This window comes from Eschrichtius robustus, chromosome 13 (assembly GCF_028021215.1).
Source record: "Eschrichtius robustus isolate mEscRob2 chromosome 13, mEscRob2.pri, whole genome shotgun sequence".
Classification (NCBI taxonomy): domain Eukaryota; kingdom Metazoa; phylum Chordata; class Mammalia; order Artiodactyla; family Eschrichtiidae; genus Eschrichtius; species Eschrichtius robustus.
The window spans coordinates 16,365,509-16,385,114 of NC_090836.1; the positions used below are offsets into that span (position 1 = coordinate 16,365,509).

General features: G+C 40.4%; 1 protein-coding gene across 1 annotated transcript in view; it reads left to right on the plus strand.

Moving 5' to 3' along the window:
• The first annotated feature begins 1,709 nt into the window (after positions 1–1,709).
• The window catches only part of AEBP2 (AE binding protein 2), a 58,594-nt gene continuing 40,697 nt past the window's right edge, over positions 1,710–19,606 (plus strand). The window contains exon 1 of the mRNA XM_068561479.1: positions 1,710–2,388. Coding sequence (XP_068417580.1) covers positions 1,721–2,388 — 668 coding nt within the window. The 5' untranslated portion in view covers positions 1,710–1,720. The remainder of the gene's footprint in view (positions 2,389–19,606) is intronic.

Consider the following 19,606-nt stretch of genomic DNA (forward strand, 5'->3'; position numbering starts at 1 on the left):
CAGAGGGTAATGTGGGCTCCTTTCCAGCTTCCCTTATCCCAATTGCCCCTCCCCTATTTTACAAAAGAAAGGCATAATTCTGCCCCACCTCACATCTTCCTAAGGTGCTGTACCCCGGGTATGCAGAAACCTCCAGGACACCAAAAAAGGAACAATTGACTGGTGAATGAGAATGAGTAACACATCCTTTTACAAGTCAGGTGGTTTTCAGTTACTTGCTTTCAACAAAGTTGAAAGAGAGTCTAGTCTGTGTTGTCAGCAGATAGACCATTAAAAGTATTTTTTTCTTGTTAGATCTTTGTGTGACTTTTTGGGCATATAATTTGGAAAGAGTTCAAAGAATTGAGTTGCATTGCTGTAACAAAACTCCATTCATTCTCATGTACTTATTTATGTGAACAAGTTTTCTCAGTGCTTACATCCATGGAATTGAAAGCTTGGAATAGAATTGAAGCAGCTCGTTCTCATTCTAGAAATACTCATCCACTGATAATCTAGTTAAAAAAAGTATTCAATTCCATCTTTGTGAGGTGCATTGCCAACAAAATTTTACTTTTGTGTTTAATATTTATTTATAAATGTTTTGAAATATATTTGATCAGTTGAAATAATAAGACAAGAGTGTTATGATCACAGATTTAAAAACAACCGTTAAATTTCAATTTCTGTACACATTTTTGTTACAAGGAAATATAAGATGATCAATAAAACAGTTCGAATATAAAATATATTATTAAGATAAAATTCTGGACAGGATGTAAAATGTAAATGAGTCCCAGAAGATAAAGGATGGAAATTGCCCAAGCATAAAAGAGATCGGATTCTAAAAGGTGGATATTGGTGGGTGTTAAATCCCTATGGTGTTAAGGGTTCATTGGCTACGTTTAAAAAAGTGTGACAGTTATAAAATATAAGAAGCTGGAAAAAATGTGGATGTCACTTTAAACCGTATAAGGATGTACAAAATCGTTTTAGAGGGCTCAGGAGCTAAAAAGTTTGAAGATCTTGAACACACGTTTGCTCTGAGACTGTGATTTAACCATTCCTCGGGTTATTCGAACGCAGGTTAGATGATAACCTGTGGCTCTATGTCGCGCGTATGGACTCAGTACCTCGCACTGTATTATTCATTTTTACTCATTTTAATCGCCTCTCCTCGTAGACTGTCAGCTCTCAGAAGCCCAGGGACTTGTTCGATTCTTGGCTTAGCGCCTGTGCACCGGGGACGCTCCCCAAACACCCCCCGCAATGAATGACTTTATCTTGAGACCTCGGAGGGCTGTTAGAATCGCCGGCTAGCGCTCAGGTTTTCGTTCCGCGTGTCCCGCCCGCCGCGCGAGCAGGGAAGGCGTGGGAAGGCCCCGCGGAAACTCTGAGTCCTCGGCGGGTCGGAGCGGAGGCCGGGCGGGGACCAGCAGGGGCGCCGGCGGGGGTGCGGAATCCGCGGCCGGGGTGGGGGGTGGAGGCGCCACCGCGTGCCGCCGCGCAGGCGCGCAGCCGTCTCCGCGTGAGTGCGCGCAGTCGCGCCCCTGTCCCCGCGCGGGCTCCGTAGCGCGTGTGCAGGCTGACGCAGCTCGCGGGCCCTCCTCCTGCTCTGCAGCGGCGTCGGCGGAGTTTTGGGCGTTCGGGAGGGGGCACGGGAGCGAGAGTCCAGAGAGGGAGGCGGCGGCGGCGGCGGGGAGGAGGAGGAGGAGGAGGAGGAGGAGGAGCAGGCGCCGCCATGGCCGCCGCTATCACCGACATGGCCGACCTGGAGGAGCTCTCCCGCCTGAGCCCTCTGCCCCCCGGCAGCCCCGGCCCGGCGGCGCGGGGTCGGGCTGAGCCGCCGGAGGAGGAGGAGGAGGAAGAGGAGGAGGAAGAAGAGGCGGAGGCCGAGGCGGTGGCGGCGCTGCTGCTGAACGGCGGCGGCGGCGGTGGGGGCGGTGGAGGCGGCGGCGGAGTGGGGGGCGGCGAGGCGGAGACGATGTCGGAGCCGAGCCCCGAGAGCGCCAGCCAGGCCGGGGAGGATGAGGACGAGGAGGAGGACGAGGAGGAGGAGGACGAGAGCAGCAGCAGCGGCGGGGGCGAGGAGGAGAGCAGCGCCGAGAGCCTGGTGGGCAGCAGCGGCGGGAGCAGCAGCGACGAGACGCGCTCGCTGAGCCCCGGTGCCGCCAGCAGCAGCAGCGGGGATGGGGACGGCAAGGAGGGCCTGGAGGAGCCCAAGGGACCGCGGGGCAGCCAGGGCGGCGGCGGGGGCGGCAGCAGCAGCAGCAGCGTCGTTTCCAGCGGCGGAGATGAGGGCTACGGGACCGGGGGAGGCGGAAGCAGCGCGACCTCCGGGGGCCGGCGAGGCAGCTTGGAGATGTCGTCGGATGGGGAACCCCTGAGCCGCATGGACTCGGAGGACAGGTCAGTGCACTGAAGCGTTTCCCCTTCCCTTCCTCCTCTTGCGCTCCTGGGCCCCTCCGAGGGGCCCGAGGGGACTTTTTGCTGAGATCCCCCTGCTCCCCGAATCCTCGGCCCCTCCCCCCGGCTCTCAACTCGGAAACCTCTGCCGGCCGCCGCGCCCCTCTCGCTGCGGATAGCGGCTTCCAACTCTCAAACCCTTTTCCCCCCAACTCTCCTTTCCCCGCCCTCTTTCCCCTCGGCTCTGCACTCCGTACGGACCGAAGGACGGCTCCAACTCGGAAACAATCCCCAAAGTAGGCCCAGATCCTGTGGCGGAGCCGAAGAGGGCCTTGATGTACGCACCTCGGTACACAAGGTTAGCTTCATCCAGCCGTGTTCGCGAATACTTGTCAAAACCGTAATTGACAAGTGTTTTCCAACATGGCTGGTCTCGCCTGGATGTAACAGAACTTCCTTGTTCAGGGAGGAGACCCCCAACCATCACTTTCCTTTATTTAGAAAAGTAAAGACTATTCTTTTATATTTAATCCGCGCTTCCAGAATTCCTCATGTGTGGTCATTAACATGGTCTCCAAAGTGATTTTAGTAACTTCGATTTCGTTGGTGATCAAATTGGGGAGAAAGTTTTAAAAACGTATAAATCGTTGTGTAAAAGAATAATGAATTGGTGTCCTCTAAAATAACTTTGCGGAATCGAAGAGAGTAGGAATTGTAACAAAATGCAGTCATAAGGTACAGCATGTTAGTATGCGTCTTAAAATCTTTATACAGTAATGCTTCAACGTGAGAGTCGTGATTTTAGATGATAATATTTAAAGTCATGTTTTGGCGAGATCTCTGAAGGGATTAGTAGCATTTTTCTAAAGCTTCTTAGAAAGAATGTGGAGACTGACAAAAATGCGCTTCATTTTTTCGGGACATTAAGTTTATTGTTATGGTATGTTTCAGTTGTTACTATCATTACTTTTGATCTCTGGAAAACTTCGTATTTTAACTAATTGGTCTTTAATGTACTTTTTTAAACAGAGAGAACCGTGTCATGCGTATTATAATGCATCTAAAGTATATTAGTTATTTTGACCATCTGCTAATGTTTTGATGAGCAGTAGAATTTTTAACCATCTTTATTGACTTGGATTTAAAAGTTAAAGTATTCTAAAGTTCTAGGAATTCGATTGTTAACATAAAAATGAACACAATGGCTTATATTTAGTGTTATGAGGAATTCACAGCTCTAAATATTTTGAAAATATAGCATCAAATTCTGTTTGACATTTACTTTAATGTCTAGTTAAGGAAACATCTTGAGTGGGATAAAGTAGAGAGTGCAAACCTTGGAAAAATTGTCCTGAACTATTCAGGCATGGCAGGAATGAGAATGTCTTCAAGAAAATTAAAAATTGATGTGAACCGCACAATGAAGCATGTGTCATTTATCATTTTACTGTATACGCCTTCTTTGGTACCAGTAGATATTTGAAAGTTGGCATTAATTTATACAGTCAGCATCTACCACAGTTGTTCCATTTACCTAGTATACACATACACCCATAAAACACACTTCCCTAGCACTGCACGATTTAAATGCCTTAATCATTTCATTTTCACAACTCTGGCGCAAGATAGGTATTATTTTGACTTCCATTTAACAGATGAAGAAGCAAGTTGAGTGTCTTACTCAAAACAGTAAGTATAGAATGGAAGTGGTGGAGCTGGATCTGAACAAAGGTTCTCTGCTATTCCCACTTCACAGGAGTTAGAATAATTCACTTTAAATAGCTACAAGCAGTATGTGCCAGGTATTTGGGGGTTTTTTTCGTTTTTTTTTTTTTAGTTAATATCTGTCTACTAGTCCTTTTAGGAGATAGTAATTGACCAAGCAGTATTTCAGGAAGTGAAGTTTTGACTTCATTTTTATTAGATATTCACTTGAATATGTAATTTTTACATCATATTTCAGAGTAAGGAGTAAAATAAGGTTAAACCCTGATAACCAAATGTACTTGCTTTTCTTGTTGCTTAAACATTAGAGACTACAAAACACTGCAATCATTTTACCATTACTGGGTAATAAATTTATCACGTGTATGAAAAAACCTTATATTACTAGTGAAACTGGTTGTGGTCTTGATAATCTTAATTTTGAAACTCCCCTTTTTTTGCCTTTGAGTTTTTTTTAAGAGTTATTTTAAATTTGCAGAGGAGTCATAATTCTTATAAACTGTCCTACAGATTACATCAATCTACGGATTTTATAGATTTCACGGTAGGAAGTCTTTATATTTGTAACTGATGGGAGGATATCGTGGTTTTAAAGTGCTTTTTAGAAACATGAGGCATCCTGTTGCAAGGATTTTATTATCATTAGAATTTACTCTATTAGAATGCCAATTGAGTTTTTCTTTCACTTTGAAATTAGTTTATACTTTTCAGTTTATCTAACATACTTTATAAGTTGTTGAAATTATCTTAAATATTTTTAACTGTAAGTGCTCCGTTTTAAGAAAGAACTAACTTTAAAGATTTGGATATTAAAGCTTGTGATCCAAGGAGTCAGTTTAAAACATGTATTCGAAGTGTTGTGAAAGTGATTAATTTATAAAATGATTAAATCACACTTGGTACCAAAAACATTGTTTTTCCCAGGAGAAGGTTATTCAGAACCAGCCTAAGTGTATTGGTGTGTTTATTGTGGTAAATTTAGAAAACCTTAAAGTTAATATGTAGTTTACTTTTAGTTTGGTTATAAAGATAATGGAATTTTCTTTGAGGGGAATATTTAGCTGTGTGAGGCCACTAAAAACTAGCTTTTATTTTATTCTACTTTGAATCTAAGCTTCAGTACCTTTTAAAAAGTTACCACCTTTTAAGTTAATTTCAGAGGCTAAGTTGACTTTTAAATAGAATTTTAGAATGCCTCTGAAATAATTTTAGTGTAAAAATTAGTTCTAGCTGTTGAATCAGATTATACATGAAAATACTCTTCAGTTGCTTATCTGTATAAGCAAATTGATAATAACAGTCTCTGTTTTGTGGTTATTCGTCTCTATTACGGTTCCCCCCTCCCATCTAGAATATAAGATACGACTTATTTTGAAAATGCCACTTTTGGGCTTCCCTGGTGGCGCAGTGGTTGAGAATCTGCCTGCTAATGCAGGGGACACGGGTTCGAGCCCTGGTCTGGGAAGATCCCACATGCCGCGGAGCAGCTGGGCCCGTGAGCCACAACTACTGAGCCTGCGCGTCTGGAGCCTGTGCTCCGCAACAAGAGAGGCCGCGATAGTGAGAGGCCCGCGCACCGCGATGAAGAGTGGCCCCCGCTTGCCACAACTAGAGAAAGCCCTCGCACAGAAACGAAGACCCAACACAGCCAAAAATAAATAAATAAATAAATATTAAAAAAAAAAAAAAAAGGGTAGTTAACCACTTTAAAAAAAAAAAAGCCACTTTTATCAGCCTTTCTGGGTAAATCCAGGTGTCAGGTGAAGAGTGCATGCATAAGGTTGGGGTGATAGGGAAGGGCATTTAGTATGAAACTTAATGATCAGCAAACACTACAGGCCCTTACTGTTCTGTGGATTAAAATTTGGATTACCAACCTAATGGGTTGCAATCTTTGAGGTATAATTAAGATTGTTTTGACACCGGGAAAACAGGGTTATGTTGCTCACTTTCCCAGGAATATGATTAGGAAGATCTTTTTCTAGTATGGAGGCTAAATTTTTAAATCAGATTAATATTAGAAGGCTGCATGTTGAGGTTATCATCAGGATCTATTAAGGCTCTGTAGGGTTGAGGCAATAAAATACTTTTATAAGAGGTAAGATTTTGCTCATACTTCATGATGGAACTGCTTTTCACCATTCACTTTTCAACTCTGAAGCAGCTGTTCATAGTCTCTCCAGAATCCCTGTTTTAAGCTACCTTTTAATTATGACTAAAATTAGGGAAGAGCTTCTAACAGGTCTCAGTTTTCATTGATTACGGATTGTAATTCTCAGTTAAGGAAGGTATGGCTCTGCTAAAAAGTAAACAACAATAAAACTACAACTTTCAGGATTGAGTTTATATGGAGAGATTCTAAGGGGTCATTTTACTTTTAAGAAACATTGAGACTATTGCATTGGATCAGTTAGGAAATCTTGTGTGTAAGCTAGTTTGTTACCAAGCGTAGGTATTTACTGTGTGCAGGAAGGGCTCTACTGGATATTGTGGGATACAGGAAGACAAAATGCTTCCCACTTCATCCATCTTGCATATTGCTCTGAAACTTAATTCCAAAGTGTGGTTTTGCCATAATTCCTAGCACAAAACTTTATTGACTCTAGACAAAGTTAGAGACGTCACACCTTGCCTGTTGTATTAGCTATTTATTGCTGTGTAACAGATATCCCCCAAATTTAGCAACTTAAAACAAACATTTGGTATCACATGTGGTTTCTGAAAGTCAAGAATGGAGAGGCTTAGCTCGGTGGTTCTGGCTCAGAGTCTGCTGTTGCAGCGAAAGTGTTGGCCAGCCCTGCAGTCATCTGAAGGCTGGACTGGGGCTGGAAATCGGCTCACTTAATGTAGCTTTTGGCAGGAGGCCTCAGTTACTCACCAGGTCAGTATCTCCATAAGGCTGTTTTTGTGTTCTTATGACATAGCAACTAGTTTCCCCCAGAGCAAGTCATCTGAGAGAAAGAGAGCCAAGGATTTTATGACCTAAATATACCTGCTCACATATTCTTCATACATCTTCACTTAGCAGATACATTTTTCCTATTTTTCTTTTTATTCATACTGTGATACACAATAATTGCTTCAGATTTTTGTTGACTGAGACAACCTTTCAAAACCCATCAAAATGCCACAACAAATTCTTTCCTGGTCTTATTAAACTTGATTTTAATTTTTTTCTTTTTAATTACTGTATTTGTATTTCTTCTTTATTTTTTCATCTCAGTTTCTGGCTTTGTTATGTAAGGATGTAGAATATTGCAGTATAAAGAGCCTGTAATTAAGAGTCAAAGGACACAATTCAGATTTTAGCATTGCTACTTATATTATGATTTTAAGTAATATCTTTGACCCTTAGTTCAACTGCAAGACGACAGGGTTAGGTTTAACCATAACAGTGTTCTAAGGTCCACGTGAACTTCTGTTAAGGAGCCCTGTGGACCGTTTGGAAGAATCCATGCTGTTCAAAGCACTTGAATGCTTGCTTCATCCTTTTTGTTGTAGCATGGTAGTTTTGAGAGCAGGGATAGTTTAGCTCATTTAGATCTTTGTAGCATCTAGCACAGTACCCGCGTATGGTGAGTACTCAATTATTAGAATTAAATTGAAATACCTACAGTAGAATTTGTATAAAGAAGACTATAAAGTGAGGGCCAGGAATTGGTGCCTTTGGCTGGATCATTGTATTTAGTATAGTGAGTTTAAGGCCAGCTTTTCTCTGGGGGTGTACTCTAGTAAGGCCTTTGAGGTCATATGCAAAATTTTATGTGGGCGTTTCTCTGAGAAGATGTCAGCAGTTTTTCTCAGAGTCTTAAAAGGGTTTGGTCTAAGTTAAGAACTACCAATTTAGAGGCGATCCAGAGGTGCATAATAAATACTTTTTAAAAGATTGGACAACTTTGAAATTGTAAATTTCTGTAAAAAGCTTATTTTAAAAGTAAGTATAAGGATGGAAAATCTGAAGTGGATAGTCACCCGAGGGTTTTTTTTTTTAAACCACTGTTTAGAAGCATTTATTGTAGAAAAATGCCCAACATTTTATCAAAGGTACATGGAAAATTTGAAGTTAAGGAGAGAAGTATAGGGAGAAAAGTGGTTAAGAGTACAAGATGAGTCAGAATGTTTGGATTTGAATTCTGGCTCTCACTGAAGCTGGTTGACCATGGGACAGTCATTTAAGTTATTTAACGTCTTTCTACTACTTCAGGTTTCTTATCTGCAGAAGGGGGACAGTAATAGTTCCTATCCTGTAAGATAGCTATGGGGATTACATGCACAGTATTTGGCACACAATTTACTAAGCATGTATTATGTGATAGGTATTTATTCCACAGATGTACATAGAACCCCCATTATGTGCCAGGTACTATTCTAGGTGTTGGGTACACAGCAGTGACTAAAACAAAGCACCTGACCTCATGGGTGGGGGAGACAGACTGTGCACAAGAGCTGAGAATAGTAAAGCTAGCATTGGTCTTTTGTTGAAGAAGTTTAAGATCTGAAGTGCCAGAAGTACTGTACCAGCTGTTAAATGTGTGGCAAGTATCTGTAAATGAGTGCTGCAGAACCTTGCAAAAGGATACGCTATACCAAAATATTTCATCACAAAATCTACATTTTAATCATTTTCTTTAACATACATGGTTGACCTAAAAGGCCTCTTAATACCTTTTATTTTTAATAGTTTTTAATATGTAAGTAATGCTGCTGATCTATTACTAAAAGGTTTTGGGATATGTTTTCTAGTAATGGTAATGGAGTTGCAGTTATCTAACCGCATATTGAGTTCATTTTTATGACTGATAGTATACATTAGTGAAAGTAATAGTGATATTGACCTTAGAACTAAATGGACAATTTTGGGCATGGATAGGAGATCAAGTAGATGTTTAGATGTTTAAAAAATCATTTTTGGGCTTCCCTGGTGGCGCAGTAGTTAAGAATCCGCCTGCCAATGCAGGGCACACGGGTTCAATTCCTGTTCCGGGAAGATCCCACATGCCGCGGAGCAACTAAGCCCATGCGCCACAACTACTGAGCCTGCGAGCCACAACTATTGAGCCTGCGTGCCACAGCCCTGAATCCCGCGCGCCTAGAGCCCGTGCTCCGCGACAAGAGAGGCCACCGTGATGAAAAGCCCGCACACCACAACGAAGAGTAGCCCCTGCTCGCCGCAACTAGAGAAAACCTGTGCACAGCAACGAAGACCCAATGCAGCCAAAAATAAATAAATAAATAAATTTTTTTTTTAAAAAGTCATTTTTGAGGATTTACTGATGGTTAGCATTTAACCCTGTTTAGTGATAAGAAAGAAATGTGCATCCCCAGGTAGTTTTTAAAGAGAAGACTAAAAAGATGATTCCATTGTTCTCTAGTTTTCCTGTAAATTTGTTTGTGACACAGTACATTAAAATTAAAACTGTGGAGTATTATAGTCGATGACTAAAGTTTTGATGGGAGAGGGTTTTTATGGATTTTAGGGTTAGTTGAGTGATGAAAAGAAATTTCTAGGAAGCCTAAATGAAACATAGGAAGGAAAGAGCCTAGCATATTCAGAAAACTTTCTGCCTAGATTAGAGGATTCACATTGGAACTGGGAAATAAGAATTCATGACTAAAGTGTGACCTTTCATGCCAACACAAATGTGCCCATCTTTCTGTCTATAGGCTTGTGAATTGGATTCTTTGCCTCTCCCCAACTTCTGTCTTTGTAACTCAGAGTCGTGATCAGGTCTTACCTTGAACATTTTCTCAGGCAAACTATCCCTGATTCTTTGTCGGACACATTGCTAGCCCTTCAGGTTCTGCATTGCCTTTATCACAATTTGAGTAATTATTTACTGTTCGTCTCTCTTCCTAGAATGTGAGCTCCTTGAGAATAGGAACTGCGTCTGTTTTGAACATTACACTATCTGCAGTACCTGGCACAGTGCTTGACGATCATTTTAGGTATTTTAAAATACATTTTGAATGAATGATGAAACTTGTGTTACCGGAAAATTAATCACATGTGGCAAAGGTAGAGAAGGAAAGCTGGGGAGCTGGGAGACCAATTAGGAGGTAGTAGGAGTAGTACAGGTGTGAAATAAAGGGACTTGAGCTGGGATAGAAGTTGGGGAAAAAGTCATGCTTGGGAAACTGAATTAAAGGAAAGAAAAGCGAATTTCCTGAGTGATCAATAAGAGAAATAGTGTTAGTATTCCTGAGTAAAATGTTTTTTTCTTGAGGATATAACTGGAACAATACCTTACCATATTTTTCTAGACACATCTATCACTAAAACAGCTAAAGGAACATTGGGTAGTGAAAGAGCATGAACCTCTAAGTCAGAAAGACTTGGCGTTATAATTTAACTTATCAGAAGTTGTTTCCTTACCTTTAAAATAGAAGAAGTATCTGTCTGTCTATTTATGGCTGCATTGGGTCTTTGTTGCTGCACGTGGGCTTTCTTGAGTTGCGTCGAGTGGGGGCTGCTCTTCGTTGCGACGCGCGGGCTTCTCATTGTGGTGGCTTCTCTTGTGGAGCACGGGCTCTAGGCGTGCGGGCTTCAGTAGTTGTGGCACGTGGGCTCTAGAGCGCAGGCTCAGTAGTTGTGGCACACGGGCTTAGTTGCTCTGCAGCATGTGGGATCTTCCCGGACCAGGGCTCGAACCCGTGTCCCCTGCATTGGCAGACAGATTCTTACCCACTGTGCTACCAGGGAAGCCCTAGAAGAAGTATCTTAGTGTTATGATTAAATGAGACGGAATATGTAAAGGACCTAGGGCTGTAATTAATTCAGTGTCATTTATTTTCCCATTTCTCATGTGTAAAATGTGGAAAGAGTACTTTATTGAGAATAATCAGTATTGTAGTACTGGCATTACTAGAGACTGCCTGCAGGATATTTGGCAAATCGTTTCATTTCTCTGAACTGTAGATTGACTCTTTTTCTTTAAAGTGAGGGTTTTGGACTAAACAGTATAAAGAAACTTGGAGCTCAGATGTGATAAATCTGCTGTAGATTTGGCAAGTGCTCTAATGGAAGTCAGAAGATAAATATATGTATCATATTGTGAATCACATTCTTTTCCCTTCGCCAGCTTCTGTTTTTGTAACTACTAGTCACGATCAGGTCTTACCTTGAACATTTTCTCAGGCAGACTGTCCCCAATTCTTTGTTAGGCTCATTGCCGCACTCAAGTTCTGCATTGGCCCTATCACAATTTGAGCAAGTATTTACTGTTCATCTCTCTTGCTGGAATGTGTGCTCCCTGAGAATAGGAACCTATTCTGTATACATGCTGTGTGTGTGTGTGTTTCCTATCCTTTAGACAAACCCAGAATATTGCAGGTGTGTCTTTGCTCCATCCAGGACCTCAAAGATACTTCAGGTTCTTCTGAGTTCAAAAATCACCATAATTCTAATTCATACTTATGGCATTGCATTGAAATATCCATTTGTGTTTGTGTTTGTCTTCTCCAGGCTATAACATTTTTAAGATTAAAATCAGGTCCTATTTATCTTTATACTTCCAGCACGTACCTGTAGTGCACTCACCTGTTACACTCTGTATATTCAGTAACTCTATAATTGGTTGAATTCAGCTGAATGTGGATGTACCTGATACGTATTTCTTCTGGATGTACCTGATACGTACTTCTTTCTCACTGTTACTGGTGTGGCTGCATGAAACAAGGAGTTGAACCATTCTATGCCTTATTTCTTCCCCCAATTCTTTGAAGCAGCATATGTGAAAACAGTATTTGAAAAAAGTTGTGGTTATTTGAATAATTTAAAAAAAGCAGGATTCCCCAACTTATATTTTGTTTCCCAAGAAAAAAATATATTTACACACTGTTTTAGAAGAAAACCCACTATTGATTGTCTAGTTTGCTTAAGAATCTGAGACTTGAGCTTATTGAAAGGATTTGATGAAGTTCATCCACAGAACCAGTGAGGCGAGGAAGCACGCACAGACTATCTCGTCTACAGTCACACAGCTCCTGGAGAATGTTGGCAGTCCTGGCTCTAGACGTGGTCTTAGCTACTATACTTATACTGCCTGTAGGACTGTTGTAACAGGGAAGTCTTGACCAGGGAAGTTTAATTAAAATATCAGTAGTTTACATTAGCGGCTGTTTTAATTTTCATCCTGTCTCTTTTGCAAAGAATAACTTACGCGCTTGAGTTCATTTACATTTCTGGGCTTTATTCTCATTTGTAATTATATAGTTAGACTTTGTAACCTAGATTCCTCTTAAGACTATGAAATACAGAAGTTAATTTTTTTAAGTATTATAGGTATTCAGTCTTTAGGGGAATAGAGAGAGTCTTTATTGACATTTTATTTCTTTAATTTTAACACTTTTCAAAGCCCTTGACTTGTTTTCTGGTTTTCATTTATATTTTGAGTTTCTAGAAAGATAAAGTGTTACCAATTAGAGAAAACACAGATTTCAGAAGGGTATTAGTATTTCTTAGTAAATACACTTACTAGTTCATTTCTAAATTATAAAATTTTTGTCATTACAAAATTATGAATATATAAATACTTGTTAACAAGTACTGAGGGTGGGATGAATGAGCAGTAGCCTTTCTAGTGATTTACGTTCCTGTTGGCAGTCATTTGAACATGTCTTCTGAGGTGTTGAACTCTACTGTAGTTATTCTTGTCAGATATGGGCACACTGAAATGATCTGATAAAATCATTTTTATGATTTAACACTACCTTAAAAAAACACGAAATGAATATGTGATTGCTTCTGTATAAAATGGGTATGTTTTTCATAGCAGATTTTTTAATATACCATCATTGTGTATAGACATTTTTCTGGAAACCTTTTTAAGACTGTAAAAGATGACTCCTTATAGTGTAGTTTTATTGAAGTAGAATGTTTCTAGTATTAAAATCTTTTTGAAGATAATTGCTTGCTGATCTCTTAAGCTGGATGAAAAATGTGGGTGGAGTAATCTTAAAGGGCATAGACTAGAGGTGAGAAACAAATTGAAAATAATGTGCACAGCGCATAGTGGTGATGGAAGAATGTAACGTACTTGTTTTCCATGAACTATATTTCATCATTGTTGCATAAGGTCCCTTTTGGCCAATTTGGTGAATACTGCTGGGTCTTGGGGAAAAATCTTTTGTCTTTATTCAGTGAAATAATTGTAGGGATAGAGAGTAGTCTTTTTCTTGATTAGAAAAATCCATTTAGCTTTTTAAATTACAGTGATAATAGCTTATAATTACAGTAACAATAGTAATAATAATATCTTGGTGTTGGCTAATGATTTTTAGTGTGCCTCCAATTAATTTTAATGAATATCTCAGTGTGACAAAGCCATATATTTTACTTGCCTTAAAAAGCCTACTTAAATTTGTCACTGAAAACTATATGAGCAGTTACTGTGTGCAAGGCACTAGCTAGGTTTAGGAGTTTACTCTGAATAAGAGGTTTATAGGTGACTCATAGTGCAGATCAACCAGATCATAAAGAAGCAGAATTCCTTCCGCCTTAGGTGGGTAGGAAAGAGCTTAGGGAAGTTTGACCTGAGCATATATATAGCACATACAATAAACTAGGCACTTATCTTTCCTTTTTTTCCCCTGTTTCTGAGTTTAAAGCTCTGAAAGCCTATAAGCACCACAGCAGTTTGAAAGACCAAACCAGGCAGCCTTACAGAAATCAGATGTGGTCTAAATTCCTTAATCCCAGTTAAGACCAATCTCATAACTTACTCGTTGTTTTTGATAAATAAAAACTGAAGTGTCCCCTCGTTGTTCCTGGAGTATTTTGGAGTTGGACTTTACGCTGACATTGTTTGGCTCATAATCTGGTTCAGTGGCCTAAGTTCTAAATTTGGAGCAAGTTCTACCTGAGAATAGTGTTGCTTTGTCTGACTGACCTTGAATTAATTTTTTTCCTGGCGCTAATTGACTTGTAGAGATCAAATTTAATAGTTCATTCTTGTAAAACCATCTGTTCAAATGAGTCAGATTACATGTGATGCTAAGTATCTTTGTGTGTGTGTCTGTGTGCTGTAGATGTACAAAAGCAAAGGAACAGCTTCTTGTGTGTGCACACCAGATGAAACTGTCACGTTATCTTGATATGTAATATAGGTGGCATTTCGGTATTTCTTAAATCGGTAATTTACTCATTTTTCTTTTGTATAAATGTGGCAAATAGATTGTTTGGCATTAATGTTTTGTACTTGTGTGACTGGGCAAGTCACATAATTTTTGTGTTTTCGTCCCTTTTATCTGCTCAGTCTCTTTTATCTGTAAGATGAGGCTACTAATACTTGAGTATTAGTAAATAATGAGTAATTACCTCATTTGGTTGCTGTAAGCATTACATGAGTTAATACACATCAGGCATTGTTCCCGTTACTATGACTGCATGGCAATCAACTCGCAGCATTTAGTAGTTTAAAACATTATTTTGCTTACAAATCTACAGTCCGAGCAGGGCTTGGCATGGTTAGATCTTCCTGCTCCACTTGGTGTCAGCTTGGAGCAGTATAAAGTCTGGGGACTGCAGTCACCAGAAAGCTTGCTTGCTCACGAAGCTGTCACGTGTGTGGTGCCTGGGCTGAGAAGACTCAAACAGCTGGGAGCTAGAACAGCTGGGGCTCCTGGCATCTCTCTAGCTCTGTGTACTTTCTTCACAGGATCTTTTTAGCACAGTGGCTTCAGGGGAGCCAGATTTCTTTATAGGGTAAGTAAGTAGTTCAGGGCTCCCAAGCTGTATGTCCCAAGAGAGCCAGGCCGAGCTGTATTGCCTTTGATGACCCAGCTGTGGAATTTCTGGCAGTGTCGCTTCTGCAAGAGTTTTAGGACTGCTCAGATTCAAGGGGAGGTAGTATAGATCTCTCACTTTTTTTTTTTTTTTTAATTAATTTATGGCTGCGTTGGGTCTTCGTTGCTGCACGCGCGGGCTTTCTCTAGTGGCGAGGGGGGGGCTACTCTTCGTTGTGGTGTGCGGCCTTCTCACTGTCGTGGCTTCTCTTGTTGCAGAGCACGGGCTCTAGGCATGCGGGCTCAGTAGTTGTGGCTGGCGGGCTCTAGAGCACAGGCTCAGTAGTCGTGGCGCACGGGCTTAGTTGCTCCGCGGCATGTGGAATCTTCCCGGATCAGGGCTCGAACCTGTGTCCCCTGCATTGGCAGGCGGATGCTTAACCACCGCGCCACCAGGGAAGTCCGATCTCTCACTTCTTGATGCCAAGCTGTAAGAAGATGATGTGGGAAGGTATGTGTATGGGGGTGGCTGTCTTTGGAAAATACAGTCTGACACAAGCGCAAAGAACAATGCAGGGCATATAGCAAATAGTACTTGTTAGCTGTTGTGATAAAGAATGGGAAGTCAGATTTTAAAACAGCACCTTACTTTTGTGATACAAATTTTGATATAGTAAGTTACATAATCCCTTTTTTCCTTAGGATAAAGTCATAAGATGTAACAGGCAGGCAGTTCATAGTTTTCTTGAAGTGTCTGTTTCTTTTAACTGGTTCAGTTTTAGCTTTTAATTCCTTTGTTAATGCCTAGAATAAGGAGCAGGGCACAAAATCATGGTCTCTTCCAACAAAAGGAGGCGAGGACTGGTATGGATAATTGAAGTAGAGAGTTCACTCAAAGTTGTATCATATCAGGCATACAACTTCAGACTTCTCAAAAATATAGGATTGTCACTGGTTGACCAGCAACTGGCACAATTTGACATCAATAAGGACTTAACATCTCCTCCACAAAATGCCTTAGTCTGCCTATGATAGAATATGGTCTTTGTTTTAATTAATTGAATTGATTAGATTCAGTTTTTTGAATGAAAAAATATAGGATTGTCTGACATGTTTTGTACTGTTCTGAATTTTAATAATTTTGATTACAGGTATGGGAGAGACACAGACTAATCTTTGTAGTATTGAGTGGCTATTTTATTATAGATGAAAGGAACATCACCTTTTAACCAAATAATAGCTTACCTTGTTATATGATTAGATAAGGAATCCCCTGTGTGTGGTTATGTTTACCTACAATTTGGTAAGTACTTTGAAAACTATATAGTATACTTATTTCTATCCAAAGTTTATTACCAGTTACAAAATTAAGCTAAGTTTATAATGCTTGACCCTGTTAAGTGTTCCTTACTTAGACCAGTAGAATTTTTGTCTCCCTGTAGCTCGTTGCACTTTTCTTCAGTCCACATGGGGAACCATGTTCCATTCTTAAAAAGTTAGAATTAGAGAATGTTTATTTTATAATAATTCAGATACAGTCTATGAACTGAAGGCTTCCTAAAGATTATGTGTTTTTCACTGATAGAACAAAAATAAAACAGCCTTGGGGAATTCCCTGGCGGTCCAGTGGTTAGAGTTCCGTGCTTCCATTGCAGGGGGCACGGGTTCGATCCCTGGTTGGGGAACTAAGATCCCGCATGCCGCGCGGCGCAGCCAAAACAAAAGAAAACAAAACAGAAACAGCCTCGATCCTTTAGAGATTAAGGGGGTTCTTTTGTGGAACTTCAATCAGTAACTTCCAGATCCTGAAGAGAGTGGCTAGATGCCTTGATCATTCTGTTTTCCTACTGCATTTTTAAAGTTTATGGCACTTAATCTGTATATAATAGAGCTCAGTGGTTTCTAACCTTTTAATATAAAAGTTAGTAGTTTGACAATTTTGAGGTCTGTTGTTATGAATTTTTATGTGGAACCCCAATGCATAAGATATATTAAAATGATATTTTATGAGTATTTTTTTTGTAAGTTCAAAAATTTAACAATTTATCACGTCAATCAGAATAGGAAATTTTTTTGAGATGAACTTAAATTTGATGTGAGGTTTGTGGATGATACAAGTTTATGTCAGTATTAGCATACAGTTGTTTTCTTACTCTATTTTGGCTGCTTAATCTTGAAGATGTGACTTGTGGACACGGGCAGCTTGTCTTTAGTCTCCATATACACTTTAATTCTCCTGGCCGAGAACTATGAAAAGGGATTACCAGTATGGAAACCTTGTTTGGAAGACGCCATTACTTAATGGTTGGTCCTAATTGTCTTTACTTCATATCACAAATGCAACAGTGACCAGAATCTTTTTTTTTTTTTTTTTTTTATGCAGCAGGTTCTTATTAGTTATCTATTTTATAAATATTAGTGTGTGTATATATGTCAATCCCAAAGTGACTAGAATCTTAAAGTTACGCAATAAAACTCTTAATATTGTTTCACGCCAGCTCTTTGATTTGTTGCCAGCCACCTGGCTAGTCCCCTAGCAGAAGAGAGCATTCAGCAAGTAACTGTGAGTCTTTTTGGAAGGCATTTAATTGGATAAAGCATAAGATATGGGATTTGCAGACCTAATTTTTATATGAATGGGCAAGTGGAGGCCTAAGTTAGGGTTGGAGAAACACCAGTGCAGAGCTGCAGCTTTGCTAATTAATGACGTACTTATAGGAAATTCTGAAATTCTTATATTTTAGTTTTTTGATGACAAGAGTAAATTATATTTGATTTCACATTATACGCTTGTATCCCCTTCAGGTCCCTGTCCTCAACCCTCCTTTAAAGTTACACATTCAGTAGCCTAGAAAGAGAAGGACTCAAAGTTACCAAGGAAAATTCATACTCCAAATGAGTTTCCTCACAGATAACTGAAAAGTAGATTGCAGATAAGGCTGCCTCTACCCATTTGACCACAAACTGAATTTCAAATTCAGCAGTTAACCTTAGAATAAAATAAAAATATTCCAGGTCAGAAACATACTCTTCCCAATCTATTTCAGAGAGACCTTTAAGCCTTGCTTTAAATATAGTCTAGATCAGTGGTTCTCAAACATTTTGCTTGTAAGGACACCTTTGCTTTCTTTCTTTTTGTTTTTTTAAATTAATTAATTTATTTTTTATGGCTGTGTTGGGTCTTCGTTTCTGTGCGAGGGCTTTCTCCAGTTGCGGCGAGCGGGGGCCACTCCTCATCGCGGTGCGCGGGCCTCTCAGTGTCACGGCCTCTCTTGTTGCGGAGCACAGGCTCCAGACGCGCAAGCTCAGTAGCTGTGGCTCACGGGGCTAGTTGCTCCGCGGCATGTAGGATCCTCCCAGACCAGGGCTCGAACCCGTGTCCCCTGCATTGGCAGGCAGACTCTCAACCACTGCGCCACCAGGGAAGCCCCACCTTTGCTTTCTTAAGTATCGAGGAATATGAACTATATCTCAGTAAAGCTGTTAAAAAAGTTACTGAAGAAACCATAGAGCTTGTTTATGGACGTTACATTTATCACTATTACAGGACCAAAAATCAAAACTGAGAACATTAAAAACATTTATTTAATCTAAAAAATAAACCAATTATATGTAACAGGAAGTTTGGTTTTCTATTTTTTTTTTTTAGCTGCGTTGTGTCTTCGTTGCTGCACACTGGCTTTCTAGTTGCGGCAAGCGGGGGCTACTCTTCATTGTGGTGTGTGGGCTTCAGTAGTTATGGCATGCGGGCTCAGCAGTTGTGGCTCGTGAGCTTTAGAACTCAGGCTCAGTAGTTGTGGCACATGGGCTTAGTTGCTCCATGGCATGTGGGATCTTCCAGGACCAGGGATCAAACCCATGTCCCCTGCGTTGGCAGGCAGATTCTTTTTTTTTTTTTTTTTTTAACATCTTTATTGGAGTATAATTGCTTTACAATGGTGTGTTAGTTTCTGCTTTATAACAAAGTGAATCAGTTATACATATACATATGTTCCCATATCTCTTCCCTCTTGCATCTCCCTCTCTCTCACCCTCCCTATCCCACCCCTCTAGGTAGTCACAAAGCACCGAGCTGATCTCCCTGTGCTATGCGGCTGCTTCCCACTAGCTATCTATTTTACATTTGGTAGTGTATGTATGTCCATGCCACTCTCTCACTTTGTCACAGCTTACCCTTCCCCCTCCCCATATCCTCAAGTCCATTCTCTAGTAGGTCTGTGTCTTTATTCCCGTCTTGCCCCTAGGTTCTTCATGACCTTTTTTTTTTTTTTTTCCTTAGATTCCATATATATGTGTTAGCATACTGTATTTGTTTTTCTCTTTCTGACTTATTTCACTCTGTATGACAGACTCTAACTCCATCCACCTCACTACAAATAACTCAATTTCGTTTCTTTTTATGGCTGAGTAATATTCCATTGTATATATGTGCCACATCTTCTTTATCCATTCATCCGATGATGGACACTTAGGTTGCTTCCATGTCCTGGCTATTGTAAATAGAGCTGCAGTGAACATTGTGGTACATGACTTTTTTTTTTTAAACATCTTTATTGGAGTACAATTGCTTTACAATGGTGTGTTAGTTTCTGCTTTATAACAAAGTGAATCAGTTATACATATACATATGTTCACATATCTCTTCCCTCTTGCATCTCCCTCCCTCCCTCCCACCCTCCCCATCCCACCCCTCTAGGTGGTCACAAAGCACCGAGCTGATCTGATCTCCCTGTGCTATGTGGCTGCTTCCCACTAGCTATCTATTTTACATTTG